The sequence below is a fragment of the Hypanus sabinus genome, chromosome 3 (assembly GCF_030144855.1).
Source record: "Hypanus sabinus isolate sHypSab1 chromosome 3, sHypSab1.hap1, whole genome shotgun sequence".
In the NCBI taxonomy this organism is placed as follows: domain Eukaryota; kingdom Metazoa; phylum Chordata; class Chondrichthyes; order Myliobatiformes; family Dasyatidae; genus Hypanus; species Hypanus sabinus.
The window spans coordinates 8,133,646-8,157,632 of NC_082708.1; the positions used below are offsets into that span (position 1 = coordinate 8,133,646).

Genomic DNA, 23,987 nt, shown 5'->3' on the forward strand with positions numbered 1-23,987 from the left:
TCAAACCTTGCCCAAGCCCCAAGGCTCCTGCACTTCCTCAGGCAGCAGCGAGCAAGAGGGAGACCAGTCAGATGCAGGCAGAGGGCACCGAACGCCCACTCACCGTCCACTCCCTCGCTCATTGATTTCAATCTTGCTTGACGCTTTAATCTGCAAGTGGCTGAGAGTAGGAGTCTTCAAAATCTTCACAGGTGTACTCGATAATGAGGGGTATAAATATGATGAATACTTGCTGCTTTATCCCCTCAGGTTGGATGAGACTGGATGTCTCAGGTTTAGGACAAAAGGTGGAATGTTTAAGGGGAATCTGAAGGATAACTTCTTCACTCAAAGGGTGGAACAAGCTGACAGCAAAGTAGTGGATGTGGGTTCAATTGAGACATTTATTTGAAATTTGGATAAGTACATTTGTGGGAGTGATATGGAGGACTATGGTCCTGGTGCTGATAGATGGGACTAAGCAGAATTAGTTCAGCAAGGACTAGACGGGTTGAAGGGCCTGTTTCTGTGGTGAAGAATTCCTGCCTCCAGCGCTAATAGATTCAAGTATCCTGGTGTATGTCGCATAGAGAAGAAAGTAATTGACAAATTCAATCATCTTCTCTAATTCACTGAGCAATGCAATTCTACTTCCTGTACAATACATTTATAATCTTATTTCAGATAATAGCGATCAAGCACTCACTGTTCTGACAATTCTGATGTGAAATTACTAACCATCAGGCTTTTCAGAAATAATTTGCAAACTTACAAGATGTCTGGCTTTAAATGATTGACAGCGGTTTATTACAAGATAAAACAGTGCAGCACAGTGCAGGGACAGGTTGTGTTGACCAATAAGACTGCAAAACCATATGACGTAGGATTAGAATTAGGACATTCAACCCATCAAGTCTTCACCACCATTCCTTCATCATCATTATGTGCCATATCATATGTTCTGGGTGATAATAGTCTACATGACCATGATTGTTCTTTGCAAATTTTGCTACAGAAGTGGTTTACCATTGCTTATTCTGGGGCAGTGTCTTTATAAGATGGGGACCTCAACCACTATCAATACTCTTCAGATATTGTCTGCCTGGTGTCAGTGGTCGCATAACCGGGACTTGTGATAGGCACTGACTGCTCATACGACCATCCACCACCTACTCCCATGGCTTCATGTGACCCTGATCGGGGGGGCTAAGCAGGTGCTACGCCTTGCCCTGTGGTGAACTGCAGGCTGGCGGAGGGAAAAAGCTCCTTACACTGTGGTAGAGACGTATCTCCACCTCACCATCCAAGATAGAGTATGGACAGTCAGAATCTTTTTCCAGGGCAGGAAGGTCCAACACTAGAGAAAATGCATTTAAGGTGTGAGGAAGAAAGTTTAAAGGAGTTCTGAGGGGAAAGCATTTTTCTGTGAAGAGTACTGGGTATCTGGAATGGACTGCCAGGGGAGGTTCTGGAAGCAGGTACCATAAGATCTAAGAACCTTCTACATAGTCACATGAATAGGTGGGGAATGGAGGGTTATGGATCCTGTACAGGAAAAATGGATTTAGTTTAATTTATCCTTGTGACCAGTGCAGACCTCTTGGATGAAAGGGCCTCTTCCTGTGCTGCATTGTTCTGTCCTACGGGTATAAGGTCCAAAGAAAACTTTTGGTCTATAAAGCAACCGTCCTTCCTACATTACTTTATGGAGCTGAATCATGGATCACCTACAGTAGACACTTGAAAGCACTGGAACAATACCACCAAAGACTTCTGATAAGGTGGCAGTGTGCTCGGACATAACAGCCTCTCAGGGGACCAAACAAAGGTGTTTTTGTCTCTTTTAAACATCGTTTTTATGATTGCAAGAGAATGCTGGACCTTTAAGAACTTCAGACACTGTGGGCCTACCCCATTAGCGAGCTGCTCATTGGCGGAGGAACTGGACTTGGTGTGGACCGTGGTGCTGCCTGCTGCGGGAAGGCATCGGAGCTGGTGCGCGGAGGTGCGTGAAGCACAATGGCAGGTGACTGGCTTTGCACGTTCCTCTTGCGATCGCAAGACCCTGTTGGACATTGATAATGCAGGATGCCGCAGGCCCGCTCCCCTTGTTTGTTGGCGCGACAGATGGCAGAGGAGCTGTGTGGCCGCAGCTGTAGTGAGGATGAGGCCTCAGGCCATGGTTTACCTGCAGCTGCAGTCCAGGACCGGAGAAGCCGGAGGCAGTGTAGCCTCAGGAGGTCCGTGCCCAGTCGGGAGCTGGCATTTCCTGGTGGTGCTGCCCTCTAATGTTTGATCAGTGGAATGACAAGCTGGATTGTGTGCATGCCAGTGTGTGTTTGCCAGCAGGCTGCTGGGAAGGGCACCATCAATTTGTGGACATGTCACTCAGGGATGTATATATATATTTTGTGTGACTACATGTTTGCTTGCTGCCTTGAATGTGCTGTGTGTGCCTTGTATAGTGTCTGTTTCACACCTGGCCCCAGAGGGACGCTCTTTCATCTGCATGTATTCATACATGGTTCAATGATAATTAACTTGAACTTGAACCTTAAGAAAGATTTTGAGGATCAGCTGAAATGATAGATACAGTAACACCAGAGTACTGGAGGGGGCCAACATGAACAGCGTCTCCACCATGATAAGGCAACGCCAACACTGACGGATAGGTCCTGTCATCCGGATATCGAACTCACGTCTCCCCAAGCAGATCCTTTACTCCCAGTTGGAGCAATGTCTGCAAGCCCCTGGTGGGCAAAGGAAACACTCAAAGATGGCATCAAAATCAGCCTGAAGAAATTCAACGTAACGTCAAAAAACTGGGAAGACATTGCACACAATAGATACACCTGGAGTAAGTGTGTTCAGGAGGGAGGTGTGTTACATGAGAGTGAACTCCACTGTGCCGAGCAGTGAAAGGAAAACTGAACAATCACAAACGACAGCCTCCACTTACTCGTACCCACACTGCACCGGAATGGGCGGATTAGACCCACATTCGACAAGCCCTTAGGAGAACATCATGCTCAACTCCAGCGATCGTGCTAAAGGACTCTTAAATGGATGCCATTTGACAAAAATGCATCGCTGATCTTCCAACCCACCTAGGTGTAGCCTTTGCACTGCATCTACACTGCAATTTCGCTGTAACACTATATTACTTTATTACTGATGCATGGAATGATCTATCTGAATCAGAATTATGTTTAGTATCATTGACATACATCATGAAATTTGTTGTCTTGCGGCAACAGTAGAGTGCAATTCTTTAAAAAAACTAAATTACAATAAGAAGGTAAAAAGTCATAGAAAAGTACAGCACAGAAAGAGGCCCTTTGGCCCATCTAGTCAACACTGAACCATATAACCTGCTTACTCCCATTTTCTTGCACTGGGACCATAGCCCTCTATATCTCTACCATCCAAACTTCTCTTAAACATTGAAATTGAGCACATGCACCACTTGTGCTGGCAACTCGTGACACACACTCACATCCCTCTGAGTAAAGAAGTTTCCCTTCATGTTCCCCTTAAACCTTTCACCCTTAGCCCATGACCTCTGGCTGCAGTCCCACCCAACCTCAGTCGAAAAAGCCTGCTTGCATTTACCCTATCTATACCTCTCATCATTATGTATATCTCTATCAAATATCCTCTCAATCTTCTATGTTCCAAGGAATAGAATCATAATCTATTCAATCTTTCCATCTAACTCAGGTCTTCCAGACCTGGCAACATCCTCGTAAATTTTCTTTGTACTCTTTCAACCTTGCTTATATCTTTCGTGAAGGTAGGTGACCAAAACTGCAGACTATACTCCAACTTTGGCCTCACCAACATCTCATACAACTTCAACATAACATTCTCTGTACTTTGATTTATGAAGGCCAATGTACCAAAAGCTTTCTTTATGACCCTGTCTACCTGTGATGCCACTTTCAATGAATTATGGACCTGTAATCCCAGGTCCCTCTGTTCTACCTCACTCCTCGGTGCTCTACCGTTCACCCTGTAAGACCTGCCCTGGCTGGTCCTGTCAAAGTGCGATAAGTAGTGCAAAGAGAGGGCAAAAAGTGAGGTAGTGTGCATGGATTCATGATCTGTCCAGAAATCAGATGGTATGTAAACTAAATCTTTTCACTGTATCTCGGAACACGTGACATTAATAAACCAATTTTCATTGACCTAGTCAGTATTCAAAGTTCAAAGTAATTTATGATCAATGTGTGTATACCAAACACAGCCTCGATTCAGCTTCTTACAGGCAGCCACAAAACAAAGAAACACAATAGAATCCATGAAAAAGTCACACAAACCAAGAACAACAAACACCCAATATGCAAAAAAAAAGGAACAACTTGTTCAAACAATAGGTAAGTAAACAAATAACACAGAGAACATGATCTGCAGAATCCCCGAAATTGAGTGCACAGGCATGGGGTCAAATCAGTGCTGAGGCGGGCGCCGATGGCTGCAGAGTGTGGCCACCTCAGTGTACCGCAAACGTTGTAGGTTGTTCAAATGATTCAAATGCAAAGCTTCAAAAGTTTGTAGTGTTATCAGCACCCTGCAAAACTTCACTTTATATTGGTAGTACTATCTTGGAAACCTAATGATACCATAAGACATATGAGCAGAATTAGCCTGCCTGGCCCATCGAGTCTGCTCTACCATTCAATCAAGGCTGATCCTGTTTTTCTATATCCTCCTCAACCCCAGTTCCCAGCCTTCTCCCCGTAACTTTTAGAAACATAGAAAACCTACAGCACAATACAGGTCCTTCGGCCCACTAAGTGGTGCTGAACATGCCCCTACCTTAGAAATTGCTAGGCTTACCCACTTCCCCTCTATTTTTCTAAGCTCCATGTACCTACCTGAAAGGTTGGGGGTGTTGTGGATAGTCTGGAGGTTTGTCAGATGTTACAGCGGGACATCGATAAGATGCAGAACTGGGCTGAGAAATGGCAGTTGGAGTTCAACCCAGATAAGTGTGAAATGGTACATTTTGGCAGGTCAGATTTAAAGACAGAATATAGTATTAATGATAAAACTCCTGGCAGTGTGAAGGATCAGAGAGATCTTTGGTTCATGTCCAAAGGGCACTCAAAGCGGCTGCGCAGGTTGACAGTGTTGTTAAGAAGGCATATGGTGTTGTTGGCATTCATCAACCATGGGATTGAGTTCAAGAGCCGTGAGGTAACATTACAGCTATATAAGACCTAAGATAGGCCCCACTTGGAGTACTTGGCTGACAGGCAGGAGGCAGCAAGTGGGAATAAAGGGGGACTTTTCTAGTTGGCTGCTGGTGACTAGTGGTGGTCAGTATTGGGACTGCTGCTTTTCATATTGTTTGTCAATGGTTTAGATGATGGGATTGGTGGCTTTGTAGCAAAGTTTGTTGATGATATGAAAATAGGTGGAGGGGTAGATAGTACTGAGGAAGCAATGTGATTGCAGCAGGACTTAGACAAATTGGAAGAATGGGCAAAAAATTGGCAGATGGGATACGGTGTTGGGAAATGTATGAGAATGCATTTTGGTAAAAGGAACAATAGTGCAGTCTTTTATCTAATTGGGGAGAGGTTCAAATGGCAGAGCTGCAGAGGGACTTAGGAGTGTATTCAAGGGAAGTAGAATATAAAGACAAGGAGATATTGCTGAAGCTTTATGAGATACTAGACAGGCTGCACTTGTATTGTCAACAGTTTGGCACCCATATCTCAGGATGTGTTGTCATTGGGGAAAGTCCAAAGGAGGATTACGAAGATGATTCTGGGAATGAAAGGGTTAACATATGGGGAGTGTTTGACAGCTTTGGGCCTGTACTCACTGGAGTTTAGAAGAATGCAGTGGGGGGGGGGGGGAGCTTATTAAAACCTACCGAATGTTGAAAGGACTCAATAGGGTGGATGTGAAGAGGATGTTTTCTATGGTGGGGGTATCCAGAACTAGAGGGCACAGCCTTAAAATTGAGGGGCAACCCTTTTAGAACAGATGTGAGGAAGAACTTACTTAGCAAGAAAGTAGTGAATCTGTGGAATGTTCTGCCACAAATTGGGGCGGAGGCCAAGTCTATGGGTATATTTAAGGCAAATGTTGATAGTTTCCTGATCGGCCAGGGCATCAAAGGATATGGTGATATGGGGTTGAGTGGGATCTGGGATCAGCCATGATGGAATGGCAGAGCAGATTCAATGGGCTGAATGGCCTAATTCTGATTCTATGTCTTATGCTCTTGTTAGCCACTGCTATGTCATCTTGCCTTTAGAATACGTCTACCTCTTTGGGATGTATATATCCTGCACCTTCTGGGTTGCTTCCAGAAATTCCAGTCATTGCTGCTCTGCCATTATTCTCTGATTAATTTTAGCCAGCTCCTCTCCCAAGCCTCTGTAATTCCATTTACTCCACTGTAATGCTGATACAGCTTCTTTTTCTCCAATTTCAGGGTGAATTTGATCATATTATGCTCACTTTCCCTAAGGGTTCTTTTTCCTTAAGCTGTCTGTTCAATTCTGGTTCATTGCACAACACCCGATCCAGAATAGCTGTTCCCCCAGTGGGCTCAACCACAAGCTGCTCTGAAAAAAACAATTTATAGGCATTCTAGAAATCCCCCGTCATGGGATCCAGCACCAATCTGCATATTGAAATCCCCCATGATAATTGTAACTTTGCCCTTTTGGGCTGCATTTTCTCTCTCCCATTATAATTCATAGACCACAAACTGACTACTGTTTGGGGGTCTGTATATAAATCCCATCAGAGACGTTTTGCCTTTGCAGTTCCTTAGCTCTTCAACAACAATTCAACACTTTCCAACCCTATGTTACCTCTTTTCAATGATTTGATTTCAGTTTCTACTAACAGAGTAATGTTGCTCCCTGCCTTCCTGCCTGTCCTTTCAATACAATGTGCATCCCAGGTCGTTAGGCTCCCAGCTATAATCTTTCAGCCATGATGCCTACAATATCATAATGTTATCCCATTTTTTAAGAAGGGAGGGAAGGAGAAAACGGAGAACTATCGCCCTGTTAGCCTAACGTCAGTTGTGGGGAAGATGCTTGAGTCCATTATTAAGGACAAAATAGTGGCACATCTTGATGGCAGAAATAGGATTAGGCCGAGCCAGCATGGATTTACCAAGGGCAAATCATGCTTGACTAATCTGTTGGAGTTTTTTGAGGGTGTGACAAGGATGTTAGACGAGGGTAAGCCAGTGGATGTAGTGTACCTAGATTTTCAGAAGGCATTCGATAAGGTGCCACATAGGAGATTGGTGAGTAAAATCAGAGCTCATGGCATTGGGGGCAGGGTTTCAACATGGATAGAAAACTGGTTGGCAGATAGAAAGCAAAGGGTAGCAGTGAATGGGTGTTTCTCGGACTGGCTGGAGGTGACTAGTGGGGTACCACAGGGCTCTGTATTGGGACCACAGCTCTTTACGATTTATGTCAACGATTTAGATGAGGGCATTGAAAACTATATCAGCAAGTTTGCTGACGATACTAAACTGGGTGGCAGTGTGACATGCGAAGAGGACGTTAGGAGAATACAGGGAGACTTGGATAGGCTGGGTGAGTGGGCAGATACTTGGCAGATGTCATTCAATGTGAATAAATGTGAAGTTATCCACTTTGGAAGCAGGAATAAGAGGGCAGAGTATTGTCGGAACGGTGTAGAGTTAGGTAAGGGAGAAATGCAAAGAGACCTAGGAGTCCTAGTTCACCAGTCAATGAAGGTGAATGAGCAAGTGCAACAGACAGTGAAGAGGGCAAATGGAATGTTGGCCTTTATTACAAGGGGAATTGAATACAAGAGCAAGGATGTCCTTTTGCATTTGTACAGGGCCCTGGTGAGACCACACCTGGAATATTGTGTACAGTTTTGGTCTCCAGGTTTAAGGAAGGACATTCTGGCAATTGAGGAAGTGCAGCGTAGATTCACTAGGTTGATTCCTGGGATGGCAGGGCTGTCTTACGCAGAGAGATTGGAGAGATTGGGCTTGTACACGCTGGAATTGAGGAGATTGAGAGGGGATCTGATTGAAACGTTTAAGATAATTAAAGGATTTGATAGGATTGAGGCAGGAAATATGTTCCAGATGTTGGGAGAGTCCAGTACCAGAGGGCATGGATTGAGAATAAGAGGTCAGTTATTTAAAACAGAGTTGAGGAAGAGCTTCTTCTCCCAGAGAGTTGTGGAGGTGTGGAATGCACTGCCTCGGAAGACGGTGGAGGCCAATTCTCTGGATGCTTTCAAGAAGGAGCTAGATAGATATCTGATGGATAGGGGAATCAAGGGATATGGGGACAAGGCAGGGACTGGGTATTGATAGTGAATGATCAGCCATGATCTCAGAATGGGGGTGCAGACTCGATGGGCCAAATAGTCTACTTCTGCACCTATTGTCTATTGTCTGCCAATCTGTAACTGTGATACAAGTTCATCTACCTTATTCCATATACTGTGCACATTCAAATATATCACCTTCGGTCCTGTGTTCTCCCTTTTTGATTTTGTCCACTTTTAGTGTAACAACTCACCCTGTTGACTGCAGTTTTTCCCCATCATCAGACTCTCCTTGCTAGGAGTCTCACTACACATTGCCTCTGTTTGCAAACCACCTACCTCATCTTCAGTACTATCACTCCAGGTTCCATCCCCCTGCCAAATTAGTTCAAACCCTCTCGAACAACTCTAGCAAACTTTAGCAATCAAGCTTGAAATGAAGTCCAGATTCCAAATGTTGCAATCAAACCCACGTCCACCATTTCCACTGGCGGTTTGTTCCACACTCGCTCCACCTTCTGAGTGAAGAAGATCCCCTTCAGGTTCCCCTTAGAAATTACACCTATCTAGCACCTCTAGTTGTAGTCTCACCTAACCTCAGAGAAAAAAAAAACCTGCTTGCATTTACCCTATCTATACCCCTCATAATTTTGTATCCCTCTATTAAATCTCCCCTCATTCTCCTGCACTCTAGGGAATAAAGTCCTAACCTATTCAAACCTTACCTATAACTCAGGTCTTCAAGTCCCAGCATCATCTTTATAAATTTTCTCTGCACTCCTTCAATCTCATTGATATCTTTCCTGTGGGTAGGTGACCATAACTGCACACAGTACTCCAAATTGACCTCACTATTATACTTCAACATAACATCCTAATTCCTGTACTCAGTATCTGATTTATGAAAGCTAATGTGCCAAGATGGGTGGTGGGTTGTACCAAAGGAGGTGTAAGGCACTCCCTCCCTCCGCTAGCCTGTCGGTCACCATTGGGCAAGCGAGGCACCTACTTAGCTACCCCACATCCCATCAGGGTCACGTAAAACCATGGGAGTGCGTGGTGAATGGTCATATGAAGAGCCAATGCATATCACAAGATCTGGTTCTACAACAACTGCTGCCAGGCAGACTATCTCTGAAGGGTATTAATAATGGTTGGGGTCACCCGTCTTATAAAGACACTGCCCAGAAGAAGGCAATAGCAAACCATTTCTATAGAAAAATTTGCCAAGAACAATTGTGGTCAAGACTGTGATCGTCCTTGTCACACAACACAGCATACAATGATGAAGATGAATATAGAAGGATGAGAGGGGATCTGATTGAAACTTATAAGATTATTAAGGGATTGGACACACTAGAGGCAGGAACCATGTTCCCGATGTTGGGGGAGTCCAGAACCAGAGGCAACAGTTTAAGAATAAGGGGTAGGCCATTTAGAATGTTGAGGAAAAACCTTTTCACCCAGAGAGTTGTGGATCTATGAAATGTTCTGCCTCAGAAGGCAGTGGAGGCCAATTCTCTGGATGCTTTCAAGAAAGAGTTAGATAGAGCTCTTAACAATAACGGAGTCAATTGACATGGGGAGAAGGCAGGAACTGGGTACTGATTGTGTATGATCAGCCATGATCACAGTGAATGATGGTGCTGGCTCGAAGGGCCGAAGGGCCTACTCCTGCACCTATTGTCTATTGAATATGCCAAAAACTGTCATTTTGCCCTGTCTATCCGTTATGCTACTTTCAACGAATTATGGAGCAACACACACAAGATGCTGGGGAGGGGGGCAGTCTCATCAGGTCAGGCAGCATCTATGGGGAGGAATAAATAGTCATCAGAACAATCTGTCCTGATAAAGGTCTTGGCCCGATACGTCAACTGTTTATACCTCTCCTTAGATGCTGCCTAACTGGCTGAGTCCCTCCAGCATTTGTGTATGTGTGTCATTCTGGATTTCCAGCATCGGCCAGAATCTCCTCCGTCCCAGGTTCCTTTGTTCTAACACACTCCTCAGTGCCCTACCATTCACTGTGACAGTCCTACCTTGATTTGTCCTCAGAAAGTGCAATGACTCACACTTGTCGGCATTAAATTCCACCTGCCATCTTCCCAGCCTATTTCTCCAGCTCATCCAGATCTCTGCGGCCATCTTTGATTATTGTCCTACTTGATCACATTTAGTTCCTAAAGTGTGGTGTCATTGCTGTTGGACGGGTGGCATATCTATTCACGATCTCTTTTTCACCCCTGTTCTGCCGCAACCAGGCATCTGAAGCGGTGACCGATGCCGTGTTGGCACCAGGAAACATCCGACCAGCCTCGAGGCGGGAGTCGGTCATGAGGCAGGACTACCGTCCCTGGAAGGTCCGCCCCGAGCCCAGCTGTAAGCCCAAGCAGGAGTACACCCCGACCGACACCCCCTTTGAGAAGGAGACACAGTACAAGAAGGATTTCAAGGCATGGCCCATCCCCAAGAGGAGCGACCAGCACCCCTGGATTCCCAAGGGGGAGAGAGGGAGCCAGACCCCAGTGCCCAGCGGGGAGGAGCCCGGTGGATCAGCAGCGCCAATGTCAGCCGGGACGGCGGCCGTGCAGGACCCTGCAAAGGGCAAAGCTGCAGACGCTCTAAACAGGCAGATCAAAGAGGACAGAGGGACGGCCACTTCGTACAGGTAACGTGCCAGTAGAGTTAAACACAGAACATAGAACAGTACAGGCCCTTCATCCCATGGTGTAGTGTCGAGCTTTTAACCTGCTCTTAGATTAACCTGACCCTTCCTGCTTACATAGCCCTCCATGTTTCTGTAATCCATCAAAGAGCACCTTAAATGTCCATAATGTATCTGCCTCTGCCACCACCCTCGGCAGCCTGTTCCAAGTAACCCTCACTCTCTGCGTAATAAAGCTATCTCCCCCACTATAATTTTTGCCAATCAGTTTAAAATTCTGTCGTGTCATCTCCAGTTAACTGTTTCCACCCTGGAAAAGAGTATCTGGCCGTCCACTTATTGGATGCCTCTTATCATCTGTACCCCTCTATCAAGTCACCTCTTATACTCTTTAGCTCCAAAGAGAAAATCCCTCGCTCACTCAACCTGTCTTCATAAGACATGCTCTCTAATCCAGGCAGCACATTGGTAAATCTCCTCTGCACCCTCTCTAAAGCTTTCAAATCCTTTCTATAATGAAGTGACCAGAACTGAACACAATATTCCAAGTGTGCTTTAACCAGGGTTTTATAGAGCTGCAACATTACCTCACTGCTCTTGAACTCAGTCCCCCTGAATAATGAAGGCCAATGCACCATACATATGCTTAAGCTCTCTGTGTCTAACTTGTGTCTAACATTGAGGAACCTATGGTTATGAACCCCAAGATCCCTCTGTTTCTCCACACTGACAAGAATCCTGCTATCAACCCTGTAGTCTGCTTTCAAATTTAATCTTCCAAAGTGAATCACTTCACACTTCTCTGGGTTAAACTCAATTGTTGTGTTAAAATTCATGGACTTCATGTTCACTGTCTCTCTGGCTAGACCTCAACTAAAGTGTCTCGTTCTTTGGAAGGCGGGAGCAGGCACCCACAAGGAGAGCGGAGCTGGAGGAGGCTGCTCAGTCCCACAAACCTGCCCCAGTCCTCAATAAGATCATGGAGCCAAAAGAAAATCAAAATGCTGGAGGGACTCTGTGGGCAGGCGGCTCGAGAAGTGGGCAGTTAATGTCTCGGGTCGAGACCTTCATCTAGACTGAAAGAGTAGAAGCAAGATGCTCAGTGTAAAGAGGTGAGGGGGAGGAGTGGTGCAAGAGCTGGGAGGTGATGGGTGGATCCAGGTGAGGAGGGTTGATAGGCAGATAGAGGAGGGGAGAGTGGAGAGGGTGAACGAGGCTGGGAGGTGATGACAGATCCAATTTTATGGGGCTGAGATCAAAGTGAAGAAGAATGATAGACAGATGGAGGAGGGGAGAGTGGAGGTAGTGACAGAGGGTGGGAGGTGGTGGGTGGATCCAGATGAGGAGTGCTGATAGGCAGATGGAGGAAAGGAGAGTGGAGAAAGCGACTGAGTCTGGGAGGTGATGGTGGAAACAGTGGAAGGCTTCAGATCATGGGATCTGATAAGAAGTGGAGTGTGGAACCAACTGATGGAGGTTGGGAGGGTGGGGGACCAGTGGGAAGGGTGTGTGGGTAATGGGCAGAAGGAGTGGGTGGAGGAGAAGAAAGAAGCAGGGTGATGGGAGCCCACGATGTTTTGCTGACCTTTTAATCTATTCCAGGATCAATCAAACCTTTTCCTTCGACATAGCCCTCCATTTTTCTTTCATCCATGTGCCTATTTAAGAGTCTCTTAAATGTCCTTAATGTATCTGTCTCTGCCACCACCCCGGCAGCACATTCCACACACCCTCCAATGTCTGTGTATAAAACCTACCTCTGATATCTGCCACCCTGCCCCCCATACTTCCCTCCAATCAGTTTATACTGAGCCCCCAAGTATTAGCCTTTAAAGGCCAACATACCATATGCCTTCTTAACCATTCTATCCAATTGCACAGCAATTTGGAGGAATCTGCAGAGATATCGTCCATCTCTCTATTGCTCCAAAAAGAGGAGCTCAACCTTTCCTCATAAGACACCCTCTCTAATCCAGACAGCGTCCTGGTAAATCTCCTCTGCATCCTCTCTAATCCAGACAGCGTCCTGGTAAATCCCCTCTACACCCTCTCTAATCCAGACAGCGTCCTGGTAAATCCCCTCTACACCCTCTCTGATCCAGACAGCATCCCGGTGAATCCCCTCTACACCCTCTCTAATCCAGGCAGCAACCCGGTGAATCCCCTCTACACCCTCTCTAATCCAGGCAGCATCCTGGTGAATCTCCTCTGCACCCTCTCTAATCCAGACAGCGTCCTGGTAAATCTCCTCTACACCCTCTCTAATCCAGACAGCGTCCTGGTAAATCCCCTCTACACCCTCTCTGATCCAGACAGCACCCCGGTGAATCCCCTCTACACCCTCTCTAATCCAGGCAGCATCCCGGTGAATCTCCTCTGCACCCTCTCTAATCCAGGCAGTGGCCTGGTTAATCCCCTCTACACCCTCTCTGATCCAGACAGCAATCTGGTGAATCTCCTCTACACCATCTCTAATCCAGGCAGTGTCCTGGTGAATCCCCTCTACACCCTCTCTAATCCAGGCAGCATCCTGGTGAATCTCCTCTACACCCTCTCTAATCCAGGCAGCATCCTGGTGAATCTCCTCTGCACCCTCTCTAATCCAGGCAGCATCCTGGTGAATCCCCTCTACACCCTCTCTAATCCAGGCAGCATCCTGGTGAATCTCCTCTGCACCCTCTAATCCAGGCAGCATCCTGGTGAATCTCCTCTGCACCCTCTCTAATCCAGACAGCAATCTGGTGAATCCCCTCTACACCCTCTATAATCCAGGCAGCATCCTGGAGAATCTCCTCTGCACCCTCTCTAATCCAGGCAGCATCCTGGTGAATCCCCTCTGCACCCTCTCTAATCCAGGCAGCATCCTGGTGAATCTCCTCTGCATCCTCTCTAATCCAGGCAGCATCCTGGTGAATCTCCTCTGCACCCTCTCTAATCCAGGCAGCATCCTGGTAAATCACCTCTACACCCTCTCTAATCCAGGCAGCATCCTGGTAAATCTCCTCTGCACTCTCTCTAATCCAGGCAGCATCCTGGTAGATCTCCTCTGCACCCTCTCTAATCCAGGCAGCATCCTGGTGAATCTCCTCTGCACCCTCTCTAATCCAGGCAGCATCCTGGTAAATCTCCTCTGCACCCTCTCTAATCCAGGCAGCATCCTGGTGAATCCCCTCTGCACCCTCTCTAATCCAGGCAGCATCCTGGTGAATCTCCTCTGCACCCTCTCTAATCCAGGCAGCATCCTGGTGAATCTCCTCTGCACCCTCTCTAATCCAGGCAGCATCCTGGTGAATCTCCTCTGCACTCTCTCTAATCCAGGCAGCATCCTGGTAGATCTCCTCTGCACCTTCTCTAATCCAGGCAGCATCCTGGTGAATCTCCTCTACACCCTCTCTAATCCAGGCAGCATCCTGGTGAATCTCCTCTGCACCCTCTCTAATCCAGGCAGCATCCTGGTGAATCTCCTCTGCACCCTCTCTAATCCAGGCAGCATCCTGGTGAATCTCCTCTGCACTCTCTCTAATCCAGGCAGCATCCTGGTAGATCCCCTCTGCACCCTCTCTAATCCAGGCAGCATCCTGGTGAATCTCCTCTGCATCCTCTCTAATCCAGGCAGCATCCTGGTGAATCTCCTCTGCACCCTCTCTAATCCAGGCAGCATCCTGGTAAATCTCCTCTGCACCCTCTCTAATCCAGGCAGCATCCTGGTGAATCTCCTCTGCACCCTCTCTAACCCAGGCAGCATCCTGGTGAATCTCCTCTGCACCCTCTCTAATCCAGGCAGCATCCTGGTGAATCTCCTCTGCACCCTCTCTAATCCAGGCAGCATCCTGGTGAATCTCCTCTGCACTTTCTCTAATCCAGGCAGCATCCTGGTAGATCTCCTCTGCACCTTCTGTAATCCAGGCAGCATCCTGGTGAATCTCCTCTGCACCCTCTCTAATCCAGGCAGCATCCTGGTAAATCTCCTCTGCATCCTCTCTAATCCAGGCAGCATCCTGGTGAATCTCCTCTGCACCCTCTCTAATCCAGGCAGCATCCTGGTGAATCTCCTCTGCACCCTCTCTAATCCAGGCAGCATCCTGGTGAATCTCCTCTGCACTCTCTCTAATCCAGGCAGCATCCTGGTAGATCTCCTCTGCACCTTCTCTAATCCAGGCAGCATCCTGGTGAATCTCCTCTACACCCTCTTTAATCCAGGCGGCATCCTGGTGAATCTCCTCTGCACCCTTTCTAATCCAGGCAGCATCCTGGTGAATCTCCTCTACACCCTCTATAATCCAGGCAGCATCCTGGTGAATCTCCTCTACACCCTCTCTAATCCAGGCAGTGTCCTGGTAAATCCCCTCTACACCCTCTCTAATCCAGGCAGCATCCTGGTGAATCTCCTCTGCACCCTCTCTAATCCAGGCAACATCCTGGTAAATCTCCTCTGCACCCTCTCTAATCCAGACAGCATCCTGGTGAATCCCCTCTGCACCCTCTCTAATCCAGGCAGCATCCTGGTGAATCTCCTCTGCACCCTCTCTAATCCAGGCAACATCCTGGTAAATCTCCTCTGCACCCTCTATAATCCAGACAGCATCCTGGTGAATCCCCTCTACACCCTCTCTAATCCAGGCAGCATCCCGGTGAATCCCCTCTACACCCTCTCTAATCCAGGCAGCATCCTGGTAAATCCCCTCTGCACCCTCTCTAATCCAGGCAGCATCCTGGTGAATCTCCTCTGCACCCTCTCTAATCCAGGCAGCATCCTGGTGAATCCCCTCTACACCCTCTCTAATCCAGGCAGCATCCTGGTGAATCTCCTCTGCACCCTCTAATCCAGGCAGCATCCTGGTGAATCTCCTCTGCACCCTCTCTAATCCAGACAGCAATCTGGTGAATCCCCTCTACACCCTCTATAATCCAGGCAGCATCCTGGAGAATCTCCTCTGCACCCTCTCTAATCCAGGCAGCATCCTGGTGAATCCCCTCTGCACCCTCTCTAATCCAGGCAGCATCCTGGTGAATCTCCTCTGCATCCTCTCTAATCCAGGCAGCATCCTGGTGAATCTCCTCTGCACCCTCTCTAATCCAGGCAGCATCCTGGTAAATCACCTCTACACCCTCTCTAATCCAGGCAGCATCCTGGTAAATCTCCTCTGCACTCTCTCTAATCCAGGCAGCATCCTGGTAGATCTCCTCTGCACCCTCTCTAATCCAGGCAGCATCCTGGTGAATCTCCTCTGCACCCTCTCTAATCCAGGCAGCATCCTGGTAAATCTCCTCTGCACCCTCTCTAATCCAGGCAGCATCCTGGTGAATCCCCTCTGCACCCTCTCTAATCCAGGCAGCATCCTGGTGAATCTCCTCTGCACCCTCTCTAATCCAGGCAGCATCCTGGTGAATCTCCTCTGCACCCTCTCTAATCCAGGCAGCATCCTGGTGAATCTCCTCTGCACTCTCTCTAATCCAGGCAGCATCCTGGTAGATCTCCTCTGCACCTTCTCTAATCCAGGCAGCATCCTGGTGAATCTCCTCTACACCCTCTCTAATCCAGGCAGCATCCTGGTGAATCTCCTCTGCACCCTCTCTAATCCAGGCAGCATCCTGGTGAATCTCCTCTGCACCCTCTCTAATCCAGGCAGCATCCTGGTGAATCTCCTCTGCACTCTCTCTAATCCAGGCAGCATCCTGGTAGATCCCCTCTGCACCCTCTCTAATCCAGGCAGCATCCTGGTGAATCTCCTCTGCATCCTCTCTAATCCAGGCAGCATCCTGGTGAATCTCCTCTGCACCCTCTCTAATCCAGGCAGCATCCTGGTAAATCTCCTCTGCACCCTCTCTAATCCAGGCAGCATCCTGGTGAATCTCCTCTGCACCCTCTCTAACCCAGGCAGCATCCTGGTGAATCTCCTCTGCACCCTCTCTAATCCAGGCAGCATCCTGGTGAATCTCCTCTGCACCCTCTCTAATCCAGGCAGCATCCTGGTGAATCTCCTCTGCACTTTCTCTAATCCAGGCAGCATCCTGGTAGATCTCCTCTGCACCTTCTGTAATCCAGGCAGCATCCTGGTGAATCTCCTCTGCACCCTCTCTAATCCAGGCAGCATCCTGGTAAATCTCCTCTGCATCCTCTCTAATCCAGGCAGCATCCTGGTGAATCTCCTCTGCACCCTCTCTAATCCAGGCAGCATCCTGGTGAATCTCCTCTGCACCCTCTCTAATCCAGGCAGCATCCTGGTGAATCTCCTCTGCACTCTCTCTAATCCAGGCAGCATCCTGGTAGATCTCCTCTGCACCTTCTCTAATCCAGGCAGCATCCTGGTGAATCTCCTCTACACCCTCTTTAATCCAGGCGGCATCCTGGTGAATCTCCTCTGCACCCTTTCTAATCCAGGCAGCATCCTGGTGAATCTCCTCTACACCCTCTATAATCCAGGCAGCATCCTGGTGAATCTCCTCTACACCCTCTCTAATCCAGGCAGTGTCCTGGTAAATCCCCTCTACACCCTCTCTAATCCAGGCAGCATCCTGGTGAATCTCCTCTGCACCCTCTCTAATCCAGGCAACATCCTGGTAAATCTCCTCTGCACCCTCTCTAATCCAGACAGCATCCTGGTGAATCCCCTCTGCACCCTCTCTAATCCAGGCAGCATCCTGGTGAATCTCCTCTGCACCCTCTCTAATCCTGGCAACATCCTGGTAAATCTCCTCTGCACCCTCTATAATCCAGACAGCATCCTGGTGAATCCCCTCTACACCCTCTCTAATCCAGGCAGCATCCCGGTGAATCCCCTCTACACCCTCTCTAATCCAGGCAGCATCCTGGTAAATCCCCTCTGCACCCTCTCTAATCCAGGCAGCATCCTGGTGAATCTCCTCTGCACCCTCTCTAATCCAGGCGGCATCCTAGTGAATCCCCTCTACACCCTCTATAATCCAGACAGCATCCTGGTGAATCCCCTCTACACCCTCTATAAAGCTTCCAACAGGCTTGCCGTTTGACTTTGCTGCTGATTGGTGTTGAGTTGGTCCGCAAGCCCAGTGAACTGAAGAACTGAGGACTCGTGTTGAATCTGTTCAACACGAGATTCGGCAGATGCTGGAAATCCAATCTCTCACACACAAACTGCTGGGGGGTCTCAGCTGGCCAGGCAGCATCTATGGAGAGGAATAAACAGTTGATGTGTCAGGCAGAGACCGATCATCGGGACCAATGAAGGGTCTTGGCCTGAAACGTTGACTGCTTATTCCTCTCCATAGATACTGTCTGACCTGCTGAGCCCCTCCAGCAGTTTGTGTGTGTTGCTCTGGGCAGGTCTTCAAATCGGCTTATTATCCACTTAGACCCTGTGGGTTTAATTAAACAGCTCCACCATGGGTTGTTATTTTGAAGTTGGGGATAATAAGGAGCCATTTATTTATTTATTTATTTGTTTGTTTGTTTGTTTATTTATTTATTCGCTCGTTCATTTATCTATCTCTTAATTGTTTATTTATTTAGAGATACAGCATGGAACCATCCCTTCAGCACTGTGAGCCATACAGCCGAACAATCCACCTATTTAAACCCAGCTTAAACACAGGACAATTTAGAATGACCAGTTAACCTATAAGCCGGTGCATCTTTGGACTGTGGGATAAAACTGAAGCAATCCTGATAAACTCCTTATAGGCGGCATTGGAATTGAACTCCAAACCCCTGCGCCATGAGTATAATAGCATTGCACTACCATGGTGCCCCAAACAATTTCCAATGATGAATTATCAAACAAAAATCAATTAATCTTCTCCCATCAGATGGTCCAGGTCTCATGTTGGGGTTCTGGTATCAGGAAGTGACAACACAGAGCGAGTGTAGTGGAGCTGTTAGCAGACAGTGAGACTGCTGGCTACAGCATGCAGATATAATTATAGCATCAGGCTGCATCTGTCTGAAAGTGTTTGCTTTTCACATTTAGACACCACAGACGGCCAGCATTGATTACTGCTGTATAATCATCCCGGGGGGGGGGGGGGGTGAGTGTCTTTTTACGGGCTAATTTAAGAGTCAATCATGAGTCTGTCAGAGTCACCTATTGTCTCCAGCGCTCCTCATGCTGGCTCCTCTGGAAAGCTGAGGGATTTCCAGGGTAGTGATCTCTGGATCGCTGCCTGCGGCACGCGCCAGTGAGGGTAAGGCACATGTGGAGTGTTTGATGGGGGGAGCCTATGGTGGCGAGTCTCAGACCAGGGGATACAGCCTCAGGATAGAGGGAACAGAGATAAGGAGGAATTTCTTTAGTAAATCTGTGGAATTCATTGCCACAAGTCAACAAAATAGAGAGAGTACAGAGGAGATTTACTTGAATGTTACCTGGGTTTCCGCATAGAAGGTTGAAGGGGGACTTGATAGAGGTATTTCAAATTATGAGGGGGATAGATAGAGTTGACGTGGATAGGCTTTTTCCATTGAGAGTAGGGGAGATTCAAACAAGAGGACATGAGTTGAGAGTTAGGGGGCAAAAGTTTAGGGGTAAAATGAGGGGGAATTTCTTTACTCAGAGAGTGGTAGCTGTGTGGAATGAGCTCCCAGTAGAACTGGTAGAGGCAGGTTTGGTATTGTCATTTAAAAAAAAATTGGATAGGTATCTGGACAGGAAAGGAATGGAGGGTTATGGGCTGAGTGCGGGTTGGTGGGTCTAGGTGAGAGTAAGCGTTCGGCACAGACTAGAAGGGCCAAGATGGCCTGTTTCCGTGCTGTAATTGTTATATGGTTATATAAGTTGCTGTGGAGGCCAAGTCATTGGGTACATTTAAGGTAGAAGTTGATTCTTGACTAGTCAGGGTATGAAGGGTTACAGGGAGAAGGCAGGAAATTGGGGCTAAGAGGGAAATGGATCAACCATGATGAAATGGAGCAGTGTCGATGGGGAAGTGGTGTGGGCTGCAGGGTTTCAGATTTCTGTATCATTAGGATCTCTTCTGTGGAAGTTACCAAACAGAGTGATAGGGCTGAGGGTGAAACGGTTGGTCTATAAGCAAATGCAGTGTGTAGTGAGATGGTGAGGAAGACTAGGCAGATGACAGGGCAAAATTGCAGTCAGTGGGGTGAGTCCAAGTATAACATAGGGGCAAAATGAAAAAGGGTGATGAATACAGGACAGAAGGTGTTATATTGGAATGCCTGCAGTACATGGAATAAGGTAGATAATCTTGTAGCACAGTTAGAGATTGGCAGGTACAATGTTGTGGTCAGCACTCAGTTGTGGCTGAAAGAAGATTATAGGTAGGAGCCTAATGTCTAAGGATACACATTATATTGAAGGGACAGGCAAGTCAGCAGAAAGGGCAAGGTGGCTCTATTGGTAAAAAAAAAAGAAATCAAATCCTTCGAAAGAGGTAACATAGGATCAGAAGATGTAGAGTCCTTGTGGGTAGAGTTAAGAAACTGCATGGGTAAAAAGACCCTGGTAGGAGTTATATACAGGCCTCTGAACAGCAGCAAAGATGTGGGCTACAAACTATGAAGGAAGATGGAAAAGTCATGTAAGGAGGGCAACGTTGTGATGATCATATGAGATTTCAATATATAGGCAGATTGGGAAAAGCAGGTTGGTGCTAGATCCTAAGAAAGGTAATTTGTAGAATGCCTATAAGATGGATTTTTAGAGCATCTTGTGGTTGGCATTTCTGGATTGGGCACTGTGTAATGAATAGGGAGCTTAAGGTAAAGGAACCTTTGGGAGAATTCATCCTGCAAACTGAGAAGGAGAAGCTAAAGTCGGATGTATCAGTATTACAGTGGAATAAAGGGAATTACAGAGGCATTAGAGAGGAGCTGGCCAAAGTTGATTGGAAGTGGACACTAGCAGGGATGATGGCAGAACAGCAGGGGCTGAAAGTTCTGGGAGCAATTTGGAGGCACAGGATAGTCACATTCCAAAGAAAAAGAAGTATTCTAAAAGGAGGGTGAGACAATTGTGGCTGACAAGGGAAGTCAAAGACACCACAAAAGGAGAGGCATATGGCATAGCAAAAATTAGTAGGAAATTAGAGGATTGAGAACTTTTTAAAAGCTAACAGAATGAAATTAAAAAGGCCATAAGGAAAGTAAAGATAAAATATGAAGGTAAACTAGCCTACAATATAAAAGAGGACACAAAAAGTTTTTTCAGATATATAAAGAATAAAAGAGAGGTGAGGGATCGGCTGTGGAAAGGGTGAACAGTTTCATGTTCATAGGTGTCAACATTTCTGAGGATTTATCCTGGACCCAACATATCAAGGTAGTTACAAAGAAAGCATAACAGAGCTAAATCTCATTAGGAGTTTGAAGAGATTTGGTATGTCACCAAAGACAATTGCAAATTTCTACAGATGTACCGTGGAGAGCATTCTAACTGGTGGCATCACTGTTTGGTATGGAGGGGCCACTGCACAGGATCAGAAAAAGCTGCAGAAGGTTGTAAACTCAGCCAGCTCCATCATGAGCACAAACCTCCCCAGTATCCAGGATACCTTCAAAAGGCGATGCCTCAGAAAAGCAGCATCCACCATTAAGGACCCTTGTCACCAGGGCATGTCCTCTTCTCATTGCTACCATCAAGATGGAGATACAGGATCCTGAAGACACACACTCAACATTTTAGGAACAACTTCTTCCCCTTCACCATCAGATTTACAAATGGACAATGAACCATGTACACTATTTCAGTATGTTTCCCTTTCTTGCTTTCTTTTACACTAATTTAATATAATTTAAAAATGTATATTGTTTATTGTAATTTATAGTTTTTCATTATTATGTATTGCAATATACTTCTGCCATAAAACAGCAAATATCACAACCTATGCCAGTGATATTAAGCCTGATTCTGATTTTGATGCTAGGATGCTCACCCATCTTGTAAAGTCACTGCCCAGAAGAAGGCAATGGCAAATCACTTCTGTAGAAACAATTATGGTCAAAGACCATGATCACTCACATCATGCAACACAACGCACAATGATTATGGTGATCATCCTAGTGGGCCTAAAGTAAATCTGTGTATGTGTAAGTAGGGCTCATCAGCCGTGGTTGGCAGCTCATCTCGGGGAAGGAAAACTCTGATCTCAAACCTCTGCTGCCATGCGGCTATGCCCACTCATGGGGAAGGCTTCGGGAGTAAACCCCGAGGGAAAAATCCAAAGCTGGAGTCCCTCAGGCAGTCCTACATTGAGTTCATCGCTGACTGGCGACTCCTGCGACTCTGCTGGTACCAGACTGTATCGGTCTCTGTCGTTGCTTTGGGTTGATCAGATCTGTGGAGAGAGGGAGCTTGCTACACGGACAACAGCTCGCTCTCCATATCGTACTGTCCTGGCTTGTATATCTAGACAGCTAGGACACAACATCCATGGTTGACCATGACCGACGGAGGTCTCTTCGTGCAAATAAATGTTCATGTATAAATGGGTGTGCACATTGCTAGCTGTCTGTCTCACAGGCAACTGCTAGAAATTACAGTCCATCACGCACACCAGCCTCCCTTCCATGAACTCCACCTACACTTCTGGCTGCCTCAGGAAAGCAGCCAGCATAATCAAGGACTTCCCCCCAACTATGGATATTCTCTCGACTGAAGAAATAGAAGTTAGAGAGCTCACCCCCCCCCCCACACTCATGGATAGCTACTAACCCACTCTTATTCGATTCTTCGACAAACTTTTATATAGATACGGCCAGGACTCAAGGACCTGAGTTACAGAGAAAGGTTGAACAGGTTAGGACTTTATTCCCTGGAGCGCAGGAGGAGGAGGGGGGATTTTATATAAGTATACAAAGTTATGAGAGTTGTAGATTCAGGATTTTTCCCCTCAAGTTGGGTGAGACTAGAACTAGAGGTCATAGGTTAAGGGTGAAAGGTGAAATATTTAATGGGAACTTTGAGTGGCAAACTTCTTCACACAGTGTGAAGTGAGAGTAGGGATCGAGCTGCCAGTGGACGTGGTGGGTGAGGGTTCCATTGCAACAATTTTGGATAAGAACATGGATGAGAGGGACAGGGTGGGGTATGGTCCAGGAGTGAGTAAATGGGACTGGAGAGAGAAACAGGTCAGCACGGACTAGATGGGTTGAAGGGCCTGCTTATGACTCTGCTAAAGATGAACTCATGACCTGGTCATTTACCTTGCCATGGACCTTGCACCTTACTGTCTATCTGCTCTGCAATTTCTCTGTAACTGCAGCACTCTATTCTGCACTTTGATTTCCTCTTTTTTAATAGCATGATGTACTCACGAATGGAATGATCTGTCTGGATACCACACAGACAATAGTTTTTCATTGTGTCCCGGTTCAGTTCACGTGGCAGTAACAAAGCAATGACCGACTGTGTCTCCCCGCAGGAACGAGTTCAGGGCCTGGACAGTGGACGTCAAACCCACGAAGGCCATCAAGCCCAAGCAAACGTACCACCCTCCGGAGGCGAAGGTCGCCCATGAAACCAGTTACAACACCACCTTCAGGGGCCAGTTCAGTAAGCGGCCAGAGATGATCAAGCCGGGGACAGCGGACTCCAAGGGTCCAGAACGCAGGATACGCAGCCTCTACAGCGAGTTCTACAGAGAGCCAGCCAAGGTAAGGCCCCACGTTCTCTCACCCTGGTCACCAGTAGTTTATGGGGGAGGCGGTTTTGGGGAGCATCTTTTGTTTATTTCAATGCAGCAAATGGCAACATGGCAACTTTGCAGTTGGTGCAACACTTTAGAATGTCAGCTGTAAGACCAGGGTTCGATTCCCGCTGCTGCCTGTAAGGAGTTTGCACATTCTCCCCGTGACTGCGTGGATTTCCTCCAGGTGCTCCAGTTTCCTCCCACAGTCCAAAATCATACCAGTTAGGATTATTAAGTTGTGTGGGCATGCCATGTTGGCGCTGAAGCATGGCGACACTTGATCATTTGATTTGATGCAAATTTGCATCAAGAAAAAGAGGAATAGTGAGCAAGTGTTCATGCACCGTTCAGAAATCTGATGGCAGAGGGGATGAAGTTGTTCCGAAAGTAGTGAGTGTCAGTCTTCTGGCTTCTGTACCTCCTC

The 23,987-nt window shown here is 47.0% G+C and overlaps 1 protein-coding gene across 1 annotated transcript in view; it reads left to right on the plus strand.

The window, feature by feature from the left end:
• map6a (microtubule-associated protein 6a) overlaps window positions 1-23,987 on the plus strand; it is a 49,328-nt gene that overhangs the window by 24,191 nt on the left and 1,150 nt on the right. The window contains exons 4-6 of the mRNA XM_059963266.1: window positions 8,304-8,319; window positions 10,591-10,945; window positions 23,297-23,528. Coding sequence (XP_059819249.1) covers window positions 8,304-8,319; window positions 10,591-10,945; window positions 23,297-23,528 — 603 coding nt within the window. The remainder of the gene's footprint in view (window positions 1-8,303; window positions 8,320-10,590; window positions 10,946-23,296; window positions 23,529-23,987) is intronic.